Here is a 20,034-nt window from a genome sequence, read left to right as displayed (position 1 = left end):
CACGATGTCGGGATCCTTGATTACATCTGTCCGTACGTCTAGTTTGGTTCCCGACATCTTTGATTGTATGCTTCCGCGCTCGCTCCTTTTAGTTGTTGGGTGTGTGCGCAATCCTGGGCGATGCGATAGCATTCTTGTGCGGTGCGTTGTTCGCCCCGAATCCTGAATACCCCCCATGGAGTAGGAAACTTGATTACTTGATAGAGACTTGACGGGACTGCTCGCATGGCGTGTATCCATGGGAGCCCTATGATAGCGTTGTAGGTTGTATCTTGGTCCATAACGTGGAATGTTGTTTCCAAGGTGACTCCTCCGGCTAGAACGAGTAGCACTATCTCTCCAGAGGTTCGCTCGACTGTATTATTAAAACCCGTTAGTGTTATGCAACACGGTATTATCTTATTTTCGAGTCTCATCTGCACGAGGACTCGAGGATGGATAATACATGCGCCGCTTCCATCATCCACCATTACTCTTTTTACATCAGTATCTGCAATACGTAAGGTGATAACAAGAGCATCGTAGTGAAGGAAAGACAAATCGTCAGTATCTGACTTATCGAATATGATACTATCTTCGAGGTCATCATACCGTTCATGAGTGATCGACCGTTTGAGTTTGTGTAGTGGTGATCTTTACATGGTTGACTGTTGTGTCGTCGCTTCCGCCGATGATCATCTGTATGGTGTGAGCGGGAGAGGGCGGTTTTGGAGGTCCCTGGGGTTGTTCGCGTCCGCAGGCAAAGTTAGCTCATCCTCGGTCGCTCAGCAGTTCTTTCAGGTGTCCCTGATTCAGTATTCATACTACTTCCTGCCGCAGACCTATGATCCTCGGTTTTATGACCCCTTTCCTGGTGAAATTCGCAAAGAACATTCGACTTCTGGGTGCTCGGGTCAGACTTCATCTTTTGTGGCCATTGTACCTTTGGGCCGAGCTTCTCTAGTGCGTACATTATTTCTGAAGGAGAAACACAAAAATTATGAGCAGATAAGAGTGGAGGCATACCTCTTTCATTTCGGTGTGGCGCTGTATGTCGGGGGGGGCATCTGTGTGCCGCGGAAGAGATTGAATGGACGTCCTGATGTAGGGCTGATGTCTCTCTCGGCTGAGGCGGGGTCCCAACTGATCTCTTCGACCGTCATTGCGACGATCTTTCCTTGCTTAAGCTTGAACTGACGTCAGCCGTTGGATTGGGCCATTGAGGTCGTCCTCGTCGGCCTTACCTCGGCGCAATAGGCGTTGTGGATTTCTTCCCAAGTGGTGGGAGGATATTTCATGAGCATGCTTAACAGCTTTCTGGTTGCTCTCGACCCATTCCTGCTTAACCCGTTCTGGAAGGCTGCTACCGCCATCACCTCTGACACATTCGGCAAGCTCTTTCTCACCCTGTTAAATCGGTCCAGGAAGTCCCTGTGTCCCTCGCTGTGCGTTTGCCTAGCGGCGAATATGTCGTTTACCCTGGCTTTCGCCTTTTTAGCTCCTGCGTGAGCGGTGACAAACTTGTCCGCCATTTCTTCGAATGTTGCTATTGATCGCGCTGGTAGTTGTGAGTACCAGGTTAAGGCTCCCCTGTTAGGGTCTCGCCGAATTTCTTCAGTAGCACCGATGGCACTTGTTCTTTCGAAAGATCGTTTCCTTTTACGGCTGTGACGTAGTGGATGATGTGATCTTCTGGGTCAGTAGTACCGTCATATATCTTCAGGTATGGTGGCATTTTGAAGGTTTTTGGAATGGCGTGGGGGGATGCTTTCTCATTGTAGGGTTGCTCAATGAACAGACCAACGTCCCGTTTTGGTAACAGCTTTGGGGCGCCTGGTATTTTGTCGACCCTTTCTTGATGCTCTTTCATCTGGTCGCGGAGTGCCTTATTCTCATTTTCCATTTCCTTCATTTTCTTTAGAATGGCTGCGAGTGCGTCACTACCTGCGTCAACAGTACTGTGAGTGTTACCTGTGCGGGGGACATCTTGTTCGCCGGCGAATGTCGCGACATCTATGTGTGCAATGTCTGTGTTCTCCTTTTGAGCGGGTTTATGTGTTTAGAGTGTTTGTTAGCCACTCTTCCAGTAGTCTCTTTACCGTCGGTGGTGCCTCTCCTGTTGTAGACATGGAGGCCTCTTTTTTGCGCGAAGCAGTTACGCTTTCGTGCGGGGGAGGTGAAATGTCTCTCCCAGATGTAGCGTTTGGTGTCATGTTTTCATTGTCTTCCATGCCGTCTTCATTGATGGTGTTCAGGATGTTGGCTGTGACACCTGCTATTGCTTTTAACCTTGCATCTCCTTTTCCTGCCATTGTTAGTTTATTCGAAGGAAGAGATGGCTATCCCTTTCTATGATCTAGATGAAACTAAAATCTTAACTAAAGAAATCCCCACAGACGCTGCTAAATTGTTTGACCAAAAGATATTAAAACCTTTTTTATTAAATCAATTCATGATAATGATGGGGTAAATCTTAGTCAAGCATAACCAAATCTAGATCAAGTGATGGAAGAAGTAAGCAAGATGAATAATGCTAACTAATATGTAGGAATCAGGTAAATGCTCATAAATGCGACAGCTTAAATGCACAATCAATCTTGATAAATGCGATCGACGTAGAAAAGGAATCAGTTTAAGATGATTGAGGAATCTTTAGATCTTCCCGATATCGTATAATGATGTATATCTCTTTTCGTGCAATCAATGAACAAGACAGCTTTTGTATTCACTCTCAGATTAATCCTTTTACAAAGTGTTCTTTTGTCTTTTTTGCCTGGATCCCCTTCTTCTTTACTAGCCCTTCCAATTTATAAGGGTTAATCTCCCAAAAAACCCTAAAAAGTACAACATAAAGAATATTCGAAAAGCATATTCTTACTGTCTCCTATTAAGTTTAAACTACTGTTGACATCTCGTCTCGACTGACCGCTTTTGGTCGTCGTCCTTCGTTTTGACGACCATCAGATGTTGCGTCATGATAACCCCGTTCTCTGTCCCACTCGGTAGCTGTCGTGGTTGCCAAATTTGAACCCATACAATCAGAACATTTGGATGTTACTGTTGTACTTCTTCTATGGGTATTATTCAAGATGAACCTTATCTATAGATATTTTTGATTCTTGGGACATCTTTTTGATACCATTTCGGTTACTTTGTTATCTTTAATTGTCACATGAAAGGGTTGTTTGGTTCTTTTCGTGGTTGATTAATTGTCCAATCAAAAACCAAACATCATTAACTGTTCCCATTCAAATACTTAAAAACTATTTTTTGAGAGGCAAATATGTTGTTGACAAATACTGCAAATGTTACTGTTGGAATCTCATGCTTTCAATTTCTTATCTATTGTTTTGTCCACCGACTAACCGTCTAAAACGGCCTTATCCTATGGATAACTTTAACTGAATTGTTCCATCCCCACTAAAGTTTTCTTTAGGAGAAGACAGGTAAAAGTGAGGACAAGAGAGAAATTCAATAATCAGAGCTACTTAATTGCTAAATATCTGAATAAGTGGCAGAAGGAGACTTACAGTTTCTGTTGGTCAAAGACTATTGCTTTTTTCGACACCCTCCATAATTAACACAGTAAGCTCTCATGCTTTCAATCTCTGGTTGATTATTGCACAAAACATCTCGTATTGCAAGTATTAGTGAATGCTTTCACGACTCAAACCAACTTTTCGCTGCTCCAAGGTTTTCTTCAAAAGAAGGAACGCTCACCGTGGGGCTCGAACCCACGACCACAAGGTTAAGAGCCTTGCGCTCTACCAACTGAGCTAGACGGGCTTCTTGAAAGTTGAAACAGAAGCATTGGAATGTTGTATTCCATCTGCACAAGGAAGGAGTTTTATCGCCTCATTTATCTGGAGATGAGCTCCCACAAGGCCCTGCTATCTGCACACCTCCAAATCCTAATGGAGCAATTAACTGATGGCGCTTTTAATCATTTTTGTAGACTTTTTTTTAATTTACCAAGAGAACAGCTCATGCATCATTCTGGACCTCATGGAAAATAGGCTCATCCTTTGATTCTTCTTCGCTTAAATGCCAAACATCTGGAGGATGGCACAAGATTTTCTTTCTTGTTTTAAGGTTTTTATTAGTGGAAAAGTTTGATGCTTCAAGTAGTGAAAGCAATATAAATGTTGCACCACCCGTTATACTTGTTGAGTGGCAACCATATATCCCACGTAAACTAGATCGAACTCCATCCAATGTAGCTTGTCAATTAGGAACTATAGCTCAACATTTGCTCAAAAATGAGGTGAGTCAAGAGTTAATTTAGCTAATTAAATTCTCTCTTCAAGACCTTAACAAAAATCATGAATAACACTATCTAGAAAAATTCAATAATAACTGCACTTCAAGACCTTACAATATGTAGTTGATGTACATATTGTAAATGTCCATTCTGTTCCTTTTAAACTTGTTTCATTCAGTTTTCGATAATTTGTTCCGGTGACAAACTAGGTGTTCTAAAACAAGGAATTTTCTACATTCCGCACTTACTCGTACATGGACATACAGTGTCTAACGAAACTGAAATTATGGACATCCAAAGTCAAAAGTTCCGGGCATTAAGACTGACTTTAGAGATTGCCCTTTCATCCAGAATAGAGATAGAAAAGAGAGGAGAAAAGGAAGAAGGAAAATACTAATATGACTTGAAGATAATAAATATTGTTTGTATAGTGAGGAAAAAATTTCCTAGTGTTATAAATAGAATTGTATTTATGATGAATGTCTATATTTAGAGAGATTCTAGGGTTCATTGCTTGGTGGCTAAGTCACCCTCTCCCTATAAATGGAGGGTTATATTCCATTGTAATTCATCCAATATCAATAAGAATTCTCTCTCTCTACTTTTCTCTGCAATATTCTTCTTCTTCATTTAGTGTTTTATAACACGTTATCAACACGAGACTCTAACCAATTGAGTAGAAGCTTTGGGATTGAGCATAATGATTGTCAATTATTCCACGAACTTCCTTCATGATTAAATTCTGGATTTAAGGTAAGTATTTTACCGTATTTTTCTCTTTTATTATATACTTTAATTTTATATACAAGCAAAGACAACAAAGTTTAATTATAACTCTGATAGAGTTTGTAAGAAGTTATAACCACTCGAATTGGTAAAATTTCTCTGTCTTGCCATGATCAAATTCATGTATAATTGTGGCCAAAGAATTGAAAACCCGTCCCATTGAATTTGCTCCATTCTCATTCCCATAAGAGAATGTGATAGCAGTATGTGATAAGTCTGAAAGAAGACAATACTATCAATGTATCAATGGATGTGGACGTGGCAATAGACGAAATTATAATTGTCATCATTGTGATAATGAGAATAATAAGGATTCTCAAAATAATCCTTCACTCTGTGAAAGTAATATTTGTCATCGATTTGACATAAAATTTTATAAAGCACATATAGATGATTATGGTCCATTCATGATGTGAATGTGACAACATCTGATTTATGAATACATATTCATTATTGGAAGAATATGAACGTGCTAGTGGTAGTGAATATATCACACTCACCTCTAGAAGGATGTTTGAGATGATATAAGACAATAATATCATTATTATGGCATGAATGGTCATTGGTCACGTACCTATTGTACGCCAAAATAGTTTGGCTGTGTGATTATTAAAAGACAACAATAATGCAAGAAACATATCTTGCATATAATTTTGACCATGACCATAATGGTATAACTTTCTCCTTAAAAGAGATATTCACCATATGAATTTTGATGAATATGTGATAGTACAAAATTAATTGAAAACTCTACAAGAGCCAATTATACTATTTTGGAGAGGCACAATTGATTACCAATAAGGTATTGTGTTGTAGTAAGTCTTAAAGAAACTTATTTAGTTTCTAAAGTATCCCCGAAAGCGGTTGGTTATATTGAGACTATAAATAAAGGAAAGATTTAATATCTTTTATTACTACAACTTGTAGCGGGGTAATATGTATGTGAAAAGCTACCCGCTTTATTCTCCAGTTTGTACTACACAAACAAAAGAATGCCACAATAAAGCTAAGAGAAGTTTATTGATATAAAAACTCATATCATAATAAACTTGGAGTTTATTGATAATTGCACACGTCATGGTGTAAATCTGAAGTTTATCAATATTGATAATTTATTCAGTTGGCATAATTGGTTTACCCATATCAATTTAAGTATGATGTGCAAAAATAAAAGAGAATTCACATGGGTAAATATTAAAGAACTAGAAAGTTCTTTACGAATTCTCTTATGTTGCATGTTCTCATTAATTAATATACCAACTAAAATTGGGATTGAATCCATGAATGCTAGAAATATCAAAAGTGAATATGGACCCATTCACCGGCCATGTATACCACAAAAGATGCATCTATGAGATGGTTACATGTGCGATTATTAATAACCCGCAACATGGTGTTTGTGAGGTAACTTGCTCAATAATTTAATTCCGAGCATAATTTCCAGATTTTCTATTCAAGAAGTTCATCTTGATAAGTTGGTTTACATCACAGTTGGTTTAGCAAAATGATTTATTAAGTGCCTCTACTTAATAGCTAAACAATTACTTATGAGAACAAAGTTATCTATATCAATTTGATATACGTTATATACGAAATTATAGTATTTTCTCCCCTCACAAGTGGTTCAAGGTCAGGAACCAAATAATTTCATCTTATTATTATTATTGATGTGCGGTGTATATTTTGATTAACACCATAACGCACAAATGTGGATTCTCAAAGTTGAGGTAACAAGTTAGTTTTTCTAACATGAGGGGGAGACATGATAAACAGTTGAGAAAAAGTTACGTGGAAAGAATTATCATTTGTACATCTAGATCCTCGAATAAGATAATATGAACTTGAAGTTCATAAAAGGATAATTCATGTGCAATTTATTGCAAAGCATGCCAGACGCATTTGCTGACCCAAAGAAAGTAACTGTATTCTCACTGCAAATGCTCATATTAGAATAAATCCTAGAAGGACAAAGTCTATGGTACGCTTAAAGCATATAGACAAATCGGTTTCAAATAAAATCCTTGATAAAGAAGATGAGCAAATGATCAAAATGATCATAATAAGGAGGAAAGTGATCTAGGAGATCACATGACATAACACTTTATAAAGCCTCGTGAGAGATTCAGGTACCTGAATATATGAATGAAGAGATCTCTATGTTATGTCTTTATGAAAAATAAGGAGGTTGGAACCGAAATAAAATGTTTGCCGACGACATCTATAATAGCGCTAAACATATATGAGGATCTTTAGTCTGGAGAAACAATTCAAGTAGAATTTGGTTTCATATGAAAGAGATGTAGTTTTGGACCTGCAGTTCAAACACTTGAAAGTATAAAGTCAATGGTATGTGCAATCAGTTTTCGATATCTTATATGTCTAGCATGACATGAAAACTTGATATGCATCTAAAGTCTACTGTATGGCTTATATGACTTAACTTATATGACAATCCTTGAAGGATTTAAATCGCTTAAAGCATATACAATTCTTGGTCCTGAAGTACCATATCCTAAATGCAATTTGTGCACATATATATCTTGCTATAACTATAAGCATGATAATATGATAGCGAGAATACCTCTATGGAGATATTGAAAAGTCATTCCACTACATTATATGAAGACATTACATCTCTATCAAGAATGATGATTTCAAGGTGCAATATATTCATTCAAGTTAATATGGCTGATTTGTTTATCAAATCTCTACCAACGGTCTATTGAAGATGGTGCACAAGATTGGAATGAAAATGCTTAAGGATGTGAATTGATGCTCTCATCAGGGGGAGTTAATACGCGTTATACTCTTTTCCCTTACAAGGTTTTGTCCCAATGGGTTTTCCCTGCAAGGTTTTTAACGAGGCAACCAAAAGGCGTATTGTGTACTCTTTTTCCTTCTCTAGAATTTTTTTTCCACTGGGTTTTATTTTAGTTAAAGTTTTAACGAGGCACATTATCTGTTAAATAGATATTCAAGGGGGAGTGTTATAAATAGAATTATATTTATGGTTAATGTCTATATTTAGAAAAATTTTAGGATTCATTGCTTGGTGGCTAAGTCACCCTCTTCCTGTGAATAGAGGGTTCTATTATATTATATTGGTATTTCAATATTTCCGTTTTTACCTGAATTTATTACAACATCCAAAAAACAACAACTGTGGAGTTGATAATACGCCATTTTAGCAAAACAACAAAAGCTGTCTGCTTTTCTCACTAACTAAGAACAGTTGCTTTGCAGTAAGTGAACTTTACTCTTCCAACTTCCTACTTCCATCCTAACCCTAACCCTAACCCAAGAGAAAAACACACACACACACATATTACCACTCTTTAAAGGAATTTTCTCTCTTTAATTTCTCCAAGAACAGGGGGAAAAAAAGAAGCCATGGATTCTTTGTGTCGAAATGGAGATTAGGAAAAGGGGAGCAAACCCACATTGGTATTACTATTCCCAATGGGGAAGGGAGAAGAAGAGCAACCAGTAGGTACTTCATTGGATGCACAGAGTACACACCAAAATGCAGAGAATAGGTGCAGGGGATGCAGTAGGTTAAAGGGGTTGTTGAGTTTTAAATGTGTATTTGTATTGCTGCTTGGCATGGGAGTTTTGCTTTCTGCTATTTTCTTATGGCCATTTTTCAAGAATGGAGATCTGGGGTATCTGGATCTTGACAACAAGTATAAAGGTACAATCTTTTTCGCTTACTTACTAAAAAAGTTTAAAGGTACCATTTTTCTGTGTAATATGTTGTGTTAGACTGTAATTATGAGTTTATAATCTGGTTGTGTACCTTGTTTGAAATCTGAATTACCCTTTATGAAGGGCTAGCATAAGCTTCTGGTTTAGTTCAGGTAATAATTTTGTTTTTGTTTCTTAAATGAACTGATATGATTGATTTTTGGGTTTCTTATAGTTTAGTTTGATAAAGTGAATTTTCATTCACTGAGGTGGAATTAAGAGGAAAATTATTTGCTGCTAACTTGATATGCAGTTCAGATGGGGATCGCATTTTGGTCTTTATATTGATATATTGACTGTAGCATCAGAATAGATACCTATTGTGTCTAGGTTAGAAAAGAATGTACCGTTTTATTGGAATTGAAAAAATAAATAATGGATGCTGTCTAGCTGTTCTGAGGAATTTGGTTTCTCATGCTTTATCAGGTGAAGATTATGTAAGGATGAATTGACTTTTAATGCTTCAAAGTCCGATCGAACTCATGGCGTTTGATAAAAAAAATCTGAGTGTTTGTCTTGTCTTGTCTTGTTCTTTTCTAAATTGATGCTTCGTTTGCTTCCTTAGCTTGAGTACCTTTATTTGAGCTAAACAATCCAACTGAATCTTAAGAGGTGTCCCTTTTCAAATGGCTCCTTTTGATGGCATTCTAAAATTATTATGCATTGGCCGCAGAGAGTTGGTTTTGCCTTTCTCATTTGTTTGCTGGACATCGAGCAAAAGCTTTGGAAGTTCTAGAAAAAGACAAGTCTTATTGAAGTTTGGCCTAGTTGGTTAATGTTTTCATATGTTCTTGTTACTGGAGGAGCTTTTGGTCTATTCATAATTTTGCTTTGATAAGATGGTCTATTGATAATTTTGTAGTAGTACACTTGGAGCTCTAAATCGTGATTATCTCTTAGTAGCAACCTAATACCTCACATCTCCTGTCCATTGATTTTGTCTAGTTGATGTTATCTTCACAATTTTAATTTGATCTCCAGTAATTATCTTCATTTCTTGAGTCAATGTCTGGATTGCCTATTCACCCATTGGACATTTTCTTTTGATCAGGTAAAGGTAATTTTATTGATATCCAGCAACAATGCTGGGGAACATAGACATTTAACCATTGAACAATTAAATTATCAAACAGGTATCAAAATAAAAATGAAACTTCATCTGCTTGTAGCATTAAGATATGTGAAGCTCGTTTTATTTGCTTTAAGACTTTTGGTTTTCCTACTTATATTTGATAACAAATCTATTTCGTAGATGATTGAAATAGATCTTTTGCTCAATGCATATATTTCCGGCTTTTCATATCGATGTGCTTGTGTCTGGGTTTTCCAGGTCATGATATAGTTGCCAGTTTCATGCTTGAGAAGCCAGTTCTCTTTGTGAAGGATTATATTGTGCAACTTGCAGATGATATTTTTGATGAAATAAGTGTTTCCAATACTAAAGTACGCCCAATAATCCTTCTCTAGGTTATCTCTATTATTCTTCCTTTCCTTAGCTTAATTTTCTTTTGCCATTTCTTCCCTCTCAAACTGATTTGCTGCTTCTAACAGGTGGAGATAATATCATTAGAAAATATAGCTGGACCGTACATAACGGAGGTTGTCTTTGCAGTTGATTCTGCAGTGAAAAATATAAGGGTCTCTCTAACTGCTCTAAGTTTAGTCAGGTCGGAATTTGAAACTGTGCTTACTGGCCAATCAGCTCTGCACTTGACAGCATCTTTGTTTGGCGATCCGTTTTCCTTTGATGTGCTGAAGTTCAGAGGAGGGATTACTGTGAGCCCTAAACAGAGCGGATTCCTCATGCAGCAAGTCCAGATTCTTTTTAACTTCACCTTGAACTTCTCTATTGATGAAATTCAAGATAATTTTCATGAACTAACAAGCCAGCTCAAATCAGGCTTACATCTTTCATCATATGAGGTCTGTGACTACGATTGCTGTTAGTTGCATGAATATATATATTCTCTTTCCTCTGATATTAGTCTTCCTGCCTTTGACGATGTTTTTTTTTTATATCAAGCAAGTTCTTTGTGATATCTGGTCCTGTTTCCAGCTCTACTTTGCTCTTGCTTACAAATATAGCTTTCTTATTTTCTTGTCTTGCATGACTGTAAGACTTCTGATTTTTTATTTTCATCAAAGTTTTTCTGCTTGTTATATGTGTATAATCTCCTAATTCATGCAGACAGTTATTTGAATGAGAAATAATTATATCAAAGTAAAATGGTATATAGAGGCTCCACTATGGATAGTTTAAATTATGAAACCCCACTATCCATAGATTCTTTTCATATTTCTGCCTCAAGTTGAATGTTTTTCCATAACTATACCTGATCATGACTGTAGTGATTAGTGAAGGCTGTTCTAGGATGTATCGATGTGATAGTGCTGCCCCTTGGTAGTTACTATGCCTACTGATTGAGTAACCATTCACTTGTTTGAAAAATACTAGTCCTTGCAAAAGAATATCTAACTTATGTGGGAAGGAGTATCATTGTTTACCATTTCTTCAAAAAAAGATCTATATGACTAAGATACTGAGGGGCATTGGATATGTTTGCGTTTGAAATTTGATACTAATTCAGCAAATCTCATGAGCACAGGATATAATCGTCGCTAAAACTATAATTCTAGTTATAACCATCAATATTGCTCGGAAAATCCATATATATGCCGTTGTTTTTTCGAAAAGGCAAAAGGTTTGCGATGTCTCATTCTCTTGCACTCTGCTGCTCTCCAACAAAGACCGTTTCAAACACAGACATACTTAAACATATATTTTCTTCATATCTTATATCTACGTGACCCTTGATAGGAAGGTATGGAGGTCGAGGATTAGGGTAGTAGAGTAGGTAGTCTAGAATGTTCATAATAGTAGTATTGGCACGTAGTCTCGCTTTCCGTTGGTAGTAGGTTTTTATGACTAACCTTTGTTTTCTTTCATTGTTGATCACCTTACTATCTTGTTGTTTTTATTATGCTTTTATATGGCTTTTTGGTTCTGTCATTCTTGTCTATATTTTCATTAATGTGGTGCTTATGCTTTCCTGAGCCGAGGGTCTATTGGAAACAGCCTCTCTAACCTCACAAGGTAGGGTAAGGTCTGCGTACACACTACCCTCCCCAGACCCCACCGGTGTGGGATAATACTGGGACCTGGGTATGTTATTGTTGTTGTATCTTATATCTACATGCACTAAATGCAATATCCCCTTGATCAAGGTAGAGGATTTCTTGGTTTCATTAAGCACTGGTTGGCTGCTTTTTTATTTTTGTTACGTGTTTCTTACTTGAAAAACATTCATCTTTGGTGGTTTATTAGTACTTAATAAAGAGCACTCATCTTTTGTGTTAGCATGCTGATTTCTCTTTGTTCTCCCTCTTTACAATGCAGAACTTGTATATCAGCTTGACAAATACAAGAGGTTCAACGGTGGATCCTCCCACTATTGTTCAGTGCAAAGTTCTTTTAGCAGTTGGGATAAATTCCACCAGGTCAAGGTTGAAGCAGTTGTCCCAGACCATCGGTTCTCATTCCGACAACCTTGGCCTCAATAACACCGTATTTGGAAGGGTTAAACAAGTTAGCCTGTCTTCTTTTCTACCGCATTCTCGCGGTGGTGATAGTGGTAGCCCTTCACCTTCTCCAGCTCCTCTACCTCACCATCACCATCACCACCACCACAATCGAGATTCAAATCTCGCTCCTGCAACATCACCTGCTCCAAGAGTTGAGAAAGGTGGATCTATTAGCAGGAAAGTTTCACCTGTACCCGTACCTGCACCAGCATCTGATACAGTACTTGCACCTGCCCCTACAAAGCCCAAGAGTCATGAGGCCCAGCCTCCTTGTCATTTTGGGAGATATCCAAGAAAGGCGAAGAGTCGCCCGCATATGGTTCCTGCTCGAGCACCAGTCCGTGCACCTCATATTACTCCATCGCCACACCAGCAAATACATGCTCCAACTCCGATGCCACATGGACTCGCTGCATCAAGTCCATTGCCCAATGTAGTATATGCTCATGTTCAGCCTCCGCCAAAGAGTAATTCTGTTGCAGAGCCTCCTGACAGATTTACTTCAGCTTCACCCCTGCCATCTTCATGTGAGTACTTCTTTCTTGAGAACCTAGTCTACTTTTCAAACCGGGAATCCGATAAACTTGCATTTCAGTTTATCTCTTCAACTTTTCTTCCGGTCCTGCATGAGAATGGGGGTACCTAAAGCAAGTGAATTTCTTCTACTCTGATTATAGATTGTTCATTCAATTTGTTTTTTGAAGATATTAGCTTTAATCTGCTGGTGAATATTTCCACAAGCAGAATCTTTTGTATTCCTCACCATATTTGTAGTAATTCTTTTCTTGATGCTAAATTGATGCAATGATATATACATTTGCAGCTTCCAAAGGGATTCATTCTTCAAAATTCTGGACTCTCCTGCTGTTTTTACTTGTACTACATCCATAGCAGCTGGAGGAGGACAACTATTTTTTGTCACAACAAAATTTGCCTCTAAAAACGAGTTCACGTCATTCCATCCAGGCAAAGAGACAAACTTCAGGAGTTTGCAGAGAGAGCAATGCCAAAAGGGCATCCTTCATGCTTGGATGAACATATGTTGTTCTTATACTTTTGTAAATATTTCTATGAAGATTCAGCGATGAGATGCATTTTCAGGTCTAAGTCATAGCGATGACAGGCCTGCGATGACGTGCATTACCACTGTTATGTATCATCCCTCTTGCATAAACATACGGAGGGAAAATCACAGCCAACAAATGTATAATAGTCCTTTTTGCTCCTATTATCTCCCAAATCTATCATCTATGATCCTTAGTTCTAGTGAATGACAGTTTGTCCTTACTATGTCATTTGCAGACTCTACTTCTTGGTTGTACTTGTGAAAAATATGGTCTTTCAGGTATCATTATAAGATGGTTCACCACAAAGATATGTTTATCACTTTATTTATATGCATCAGTGGTATTGGGTGATAGATCCAATTTCCGAATCATAAAATATACTACTACAACAACAACAATAAACCCAATATAATCCCACGAGTGGGGTCTGGGGAGGGTAGTGTGTAGAGACCTTACCCCTACCTTGAGGGTAGAGAGGCTGTTTCCGATAGACCTCCGGCTCACGGAAAGAAAAAAGAAAGCAGTAACAACCAGCAATATCAACAACAAGATAATAAGAAAACAAGCAGTAACAACCCCAAGATAATAATAAAAAATTATCCGTAAAATATGTTGTGACTTAATTCTGCGCTTATGTATTAGATTCATACCCATAGTTGAATCCATATAACATAGCCAAAAATACTTGCTTGTATTTGGCATAAAATTTATTTGAAACTTTCCATCATTCAATACAATTTACAGTATCAAAAACATAATATTAAACATAGAATTCTCTAGTCTTTCTTTTTCTTTATATTTTAAACAAATGAATACAAACAGCAATCACGCCTCACTCCCAAACTATTCGGAGGCAGCATATTTTTGAGCAATAAAAATGTAAAAAGAGAGAAAAACTCCTCCAGAGGAGTAGAAAACAACAAGAAGACTAATATGGAAAGGATGGCAAATTTGCACATCTCTTTGCCATTCATGCTAAGATCTAACTACATTCTACCATTGAGTACTTTGGCTGGTAATTTACACTTGGTTGAAATTACACAGGTGGTTAACTTCTCATAAACCAGAATTCTCTTCAGAATTCACAAGAAGATCCCAATCTTTGCTTAGACAAACACATGCAGTTTTTGCCCTCAAAAGCCTCAGGCAAAAGCTTCTCAAAAACCTCTAAGAATAAGCTCCATTGTTCACTACTCATTTCACCAAAAGAAATTCCTTCACCATTATCATTCTTGTAATTTTTTGTACCAAAGCTCATGCTCCTCAACAGGACACCAGCTTTATGATCTTCCTCATCGTCGATATCATCTTCCTTAGCACCATCATCCTCTATTAAGGTATCTGAATTGAGACAAGTGTTGTTTAGGAAATCACATTCTTCTTCATAATCAAACATCGATGAATTAACCAATCTACCCATAGACCTAACAGACGAAAACCTTGGAATTTTTGGTGGCTTAACTTTTAAAGGGGATCCCTGCAAGATTTCATCATCAGTCTCCTCATCTTCTTGATTTGAGTTATCACCATCTTCATCGTCGAATTGAAAAACTCCATCATTTTTCTCTTTCTCTTCACCGACACTTATATTATCCTCTTTTATTTTACTCTCCATGTTAACCTTGGCGTTGAAACATATCTTTTCTAATGCACTCCATTCTTCCTGTCCTCCATAACATTTCCGAGTCATCATTTCTCCGATTTGAGCTAGACAAAGCCCTGAAGTCACAGCTTGTTTCAAGAGAATAGTGCACACCACGAGCACCCGAATGGATGATTCACTAATAGAAGGAAGTTCACTTCTTAGTAAATCTGCATCCTTAAAAGGATCAAGACCACATATATACTCCATTTCAGACTCCGAAAATGGTATAGAGGCTTGAGGCCAATGCAGCCACTCAAAGTATGGATCATCAAGTGATTCAGGCAAGCAAAGTCCATGATCTATGGGTATAAGTTCAGCAGAACCAACTGCATAGCTTTCTTTCCCTTGCTTCACCAGAATATTTCCAGCATGCCTGTCAAGATTGAGAAGTCGTATATCCAAAATCCCAATACGATGAATTGAAGCGACTGAAAAGCCTGAAGCACCCAAGTCTCCTGCATCACAATGATGTTCCATAAATCGTTGAAGTGAGGCAATTTTATAAGTTGAACCAGAAACAGATTGCGAATCGTTTATATTGAATGTAACATGAGAAATCTTGACTAATGTTGTTGGAGGAACACCAGCAAATCCATCATGGTCAAGAAGATAGGCAGCCGATTCACGAATACCAGTTTCACCAATCTTGATGGAGCGTTTCATGCCCGGTTGGCCTAGCATCCGACCTGCAAATCCTTTTGGATTATTCAAAGCTAGAGGTTCCTCATCAGCAGGTTTTGCCACTGCTATTGCATTACCATTTGTAGCACGAAAAAGGTAAGCACCACCTAGACCACTTGATAATAACTCAGGTTTGATTCCAGAAGCCATAGCTATGGCAACCTCAACAACTAAAGCATGCACTTTAGGAGCTCGACGGCCACCAATGATTTCAATTCTTGGATTATTGTCAATATCTTCATCTGATCTCGTGGAGAGGGATAAACACGGTGTGGAAACGCTTTTGTGGATATTGGGGAATTCAAAGGCAACATGATGTAGTGAATGTGTAAGGTTTGTTTGGCTTGATTCAAGAATGTTGTAATCGAGCTGAGAGAACGATGGAAGCTTACATCTTGGAGGTCGAACAAATTGCTTGAACCCGTGATTTTGGGGATTGATAGCTACAGCCATCTTGGAGAATCTCATTCAAGTAAAAACAACAACAGAAGTGCATGCTAAGGGAGCTTCTTTAATTAGTGAATCCTAGAGAGTTAGTCTTCCTTGTTGAGAACATCCTTCACATTGTCTGAAAATTCAAAATGGTGAACAAAATCATTATGCATTTACATCTCGCAATAAAAGTAAACAACTACAACAAACCCGGTATAGTCCCACAAATGGGGTCTGGGGAGGGTAGATAGTACGCAGACCTTACCCCTACAGTCAGGGGCGAAGCTACATGTTTTGAAGGGTGGTCAACTGACCACCCTTCGTCGGAAAATTACACTGCGTATATAGGTAAAATATTAGATTTTAGAGGTATATAACATATATTGAACACTCTTTGTCGGAGAATTTTTTTCACATCTTTCAAGTTTGAACACCCTTGAGTAAATTCCTGAGTTCGCCACTGCCTACAGTGAATGTAGAGAGGATGTTTCCGGTAGACCCTCGGCACGAGGAAAAATGAAAAAAGAGCGGTGGCAACAAGCAAAAACGAGAACAAAATAAAAGAAAACAAGGCAAAAGGAACAACATGAAGATAATCTACAATATTAGAAAACAAGACTGCCACTAATAACACTGGAAATATCTGGAAACCAGCACAACTACCTATTAACCTACGACCTTAATCCTCCACCTCAACACCTTCCTATTAAGGGTCATATCCTAGGTTAGCTGATGCATCGTATAAAGCAAATCCAGAAACAATTACAATAGAAATCCCAATATACTTGACCCCAACCTTGAAAAGGGCTTGCCTATACCCAACAAATGCAACATTTTCAGGTTTCATCATCGCAAAAGAACTTTCTTTCTGAAATTGACCAAGAGGTGATCTCACAATACTTAACTATTGAATTCTTGAAAGAAAATGATAAGGAATGATTTGGAAAATATAAAGACTTACCTAAAATTTGCGTTTTGAAGGCTGCAAAAATCAAATAACCACATTGCTATATCTGAACCCTGTGAAATTTCCCATGAATTATATGCTGGAATGAACAAATGTACATACAAATAATAGGACATGGTTGAGAAATTGAAATGTACAGAATTTCACATACCATCCTGTTGGTTCCCTCGCTCCTCCGCTTAATAGTCGCCACAATTGACTACAAAAAATTATTAGAAGAATGTTACCATCAACTTTGATCAAAATCCCTTAAATTCTACCATTTTCCTCATCCTATTTGCTCTTTCTATCCCAACAAGAATCACAGGTTTGAAGCTTGAGGGTCTATGTATCTAATTTTTGGTGCGAATTCCACATCAATTTCCCAAAAGATTTAGGATAAAATCTATATATTTAGAAACTACAGAAAAATGTGAAAAATCATACTCAATGAAAATGTACTAATCTTACTCTTAAATATCAATCATATATCCCCACTACAAATACTCCCATCTAGTCCACCCCCATTCGGGAAGCGCTCCCTAACAAAGGATTTTTCCATATCCAGGGCCCGAACCCAAGACCTCTGGTTAAGGGAAGAGCAACCCCTCCATTGCACCACATACGACAATGATATAGCAACAAATCTCAATCTTTGCATAAAAATAAAGAAGATTTACAATCTAAACAGATTTCTAACAGATTCTAAAGAAAAACAACAAAAACTTATAATTCCCTTAAAAATGAAATGAATAATGAAAATAATTACCCTGAATACTGGTGAGGCATTCAGGGAGACGAACAGCAACGGCTGAGCGTGAGATAGACAGAGAGAAAATTAAAATTCCTTTCACTTATAAATTCTTGAGAGACAAAAGGCCCCCCTTCGTCTCTGTCCTTTTTTTTTTTGGTTTTTTTTTGTTTGTTTTTTTTCCTTGTATGTCCCCAGTCTCTGGGGAGTTATCTTTCTTTTAGCAAAAGAATTCTCTCTCTTTTGAAAAACTGGTAAAACAGTTACAATGACTTCCTCTCGTTCCCGCTCTTCTCGCTAAACCATTTTCCATAAATTATGTGAAGGAATTTTTACCCAAATCGGTTAATTCGTTCGTGATAAATTGAAGTAATGTATTAAAATAGTTAAGAATTGATAGTATTTACAAAAACACAGATTATACACTTATAACATTAGCATATTTATTCATTATGTTAATCTCCCTCCACCTTAGCCTAATTGTAAAGATATAGGAGTATATCGATTTGAAATAGAATTATTTAGGCCCCGTTTATCCGTAACTTGTAAAAAAAAATGTGTTTGTCCATGAAATTTTGCAAGTTCTTAAAAAAAATTTGACAATGAGTTTTTCAGGTGAAATGCATGTCCAAACATAATTTCAAATTTCAAATATCATTTTTAACTTAACTCCAAGTACTACTTTTTTCCAAAAATTACAATTTTTAGGTCCAAACGCCTACTTATAGTATTTGCTTAGTGAAAATAAAAAGTCTTTGAAAAGCTCTAAATAACGTTTCTTGAATTTCCAATTACTTTACTTTAAATGGAGTATAATATATAGTGATGAATGGTCTGTTAATACTATTCGAGTTATGCATAAACCATTTGATGATACTAAAAGCTACAGCATCAAAGAGAAAGTCCGTATATGGTTAAATAAGTTTGGAGGACCACGTAAATTTTTCACTAAAGGTAGTGCTATAGGTCGCCTCTCCAATCAGTGACGAGATTTGGTGGCGACACCTTTTAGTCGCCACTAAAGGTAATACTAAAGCTGCTATGGCCGCATCTCATTAATCAGTGACGAGCTTTGGTGGCGACCCTTTAGTCGCCTCTAAAAGTAACAGTAAAGGTAGTGCTATAGGGCGCCTCTCCAACCAGCGACTCATCAATCAGTGACAAGTTTTGGTGGCGACCTTTTAGTCGCTGATGTTGGGCATATTTCTATATGTTTTAATATCTCTTTACCCATGTTTTAACAGCTTTTTGGTGCTATTTGGTGTTTAAAATGCCTAACATGTGTTAATTATTGGTTGTACGACTAATTAAATTGTGTGTGATGATTTATGATGGTTGGGGTGCAAAAATATGAAGAAAAAACTCTCCAACTATATGAGAAGAGTGTGGATGCGTCGCATCCAACCTTGAAAAGAAGGCTATTTTGTTCATCCGTAGCAGTGAAGTTGGGAGAAGGCATCCACCTTAGCATCCACACATGGGCGCAACAAGGATGAGGGAATAGAGGATGGACGCGAAGCATCCACCCCAGTATCCGATGCTGAGAAGTTCAAGCTGAGGCAGACGTGAAGCTTCCAACTTAGGATCAATCCCTGAAGATGACTCGGAAAAGAAAAAGGAAAACTTTGGCCGGTGACTTTTGTACGCAATATATAAGCAAAAAACGCCTCTTTTAGGCCATCTAACACACTGGAAAGCGGAGAAAAGCCATCATACAGTTTGGAAACTACGGAGTTCATTATGAGTTCTTACTTTTCCCTTCTTTTATTGATTTTTATGTATTTTTGGGAATTAATTAAGATTGCTACCATGACTACGCATGGCTAAACTCGTTTATTCTGGGGTTATGATTTTACATGAATGTTGATATTCGAATATTGATTTGACGAGTTAATTTATCATATTGGGCTATTTATTCATATCCTGAGTTTAATTATTTTACTACCTAGCTAACAGTGAAATACTATATATGAATCTTGAGTTGAACTTGAAAGAGGTAATTCTTGATTGCAATAGGATTGAATAGAACACGATCTTGAACCTAGTCATTGGGGAATTGATTTGCAAATACGGATAGAAAATATGCCTAGTTGTCGTGCTTAGCCAATTGTGCAAGAAATCGTGAATGCCTTCTTTTTATCTCTGATCTCATAGAAATAT

General features: G+C 37.5%; 2 protein-coding genes and 1 non-coding gene across 3 annotated transcripts; 1 reads left to right on the top strand and 2 right to left on the bottom strand.

Annotated features, from left to right (window-relative positions):
* Positions 1–3,692: 3,692 nt before the first annotated feature.
* Positions 3,693–3,765, bottom strand: TRNAK-CUU. The gene has a single exon. It is a non-coding gene; the product is annotated as a tRNA-Lys (tRNA).
* Positions 3,766–8,201: 4,436 nt separating this feature from the next.
* LOC109242751 (vacuolar protein-sorting protein bro1-like) lies at positions 8,202–13,725 on the top strand. Its single transcript, XM_019409602.1, has 5 exons — positions 8,202–8,717; positions 10,101–10,213; positions 10,322–10,693; positions 12,168–12,879; positions 13,176–13,725. The coding sequence occupies exons 1-5, from the start codon at positions 8,486–8,488 to the stop codon at positions 13,241–13,243; spliced, it is 1,497 nt and encodes a 498-aa protein (XP_019265147.1). The 5' UTR covers positions 8,202–8,485; the 3' UTR covers positions 13,244–13,725.
* A 454-nt stretch (positions 13,726–14,179) lies between these two features.
* LOC109242750 (phosphatidylinositol 4-kinase gamma 8-like) lies at positions 14,180–18,067 on the bottom strand. Its single transcript, XM_019409601.1, has 4 exons — positions 17,893–18,067; positions 17,296–17,343; positions 17,139–17,197; positions 14,180–16,313 (listed from the first exon to the last, which is right to left on the bottom strand). Exon 4 carries the CDS (start codon positions 16,211–16,213, stop codon positions 14,495–14,497), a length of 1,719 nt encoding a protein of 572 aa, XP_019265146.1. The 5' UTR covers positions 16,214–16,313; positions 17,139–17,197; positions 17,296–17,343; positions 17,893–18,067; the 3' UTR covers positions 14,180–14,494.
* Between the last annotated feature and the right edge of the window lie 1,967 nt (positions 18,068–20,034).

The sequence above is a fragment of the Nicotiana attenuata genome, unplaced genomic scaffold (assembly GCF_001879085.1).
Source record: "Nicotiana attenuata strain UT unplaced genomic scaffold, NIATTr2, whole genome shotgun sequence".
In the NCBI taxonomy this organism is placed as follows: Eukaryota; Viridiplantae; Streptophyta; class Magnoliopsida; order Solanales; family Solanaceae; genus Nicotiana; species Nicotiana attenuata.
This window is presented reverse-complemented; position numbering and strand designations above follow the sequence as displayed.

Coding starts and splice junctions, on each gene's coding strand:
- LOC109242751 (XM_019409602.1), top strand. CDS start 8,486: ATGGGGAAGGGAGAAGAAGAGCAACCAGTAGGTACTTCATTGGATGCA. Junction 10,214..10,321: donor TAAGTGTTTCCAATACTAAA/GTACGCCCAATA, acceptor TGCTTCTAACAG/GTGGAGATAATATCATTAGA. Junction 12,880..13,175: donor TTCACCCCTGCCATCTTCAT/GTGAGTACTTCT, acceptor ATACATTTGCAG/CTTCCAAAGGGATTCATTCT.
- LOC109242750 (XM_019409601.1), bottom strand. CDS start 16,213: ATGAGATTCTCCAAGATGGCTGTAGCTATCAATCCCCAAAATCACGGG.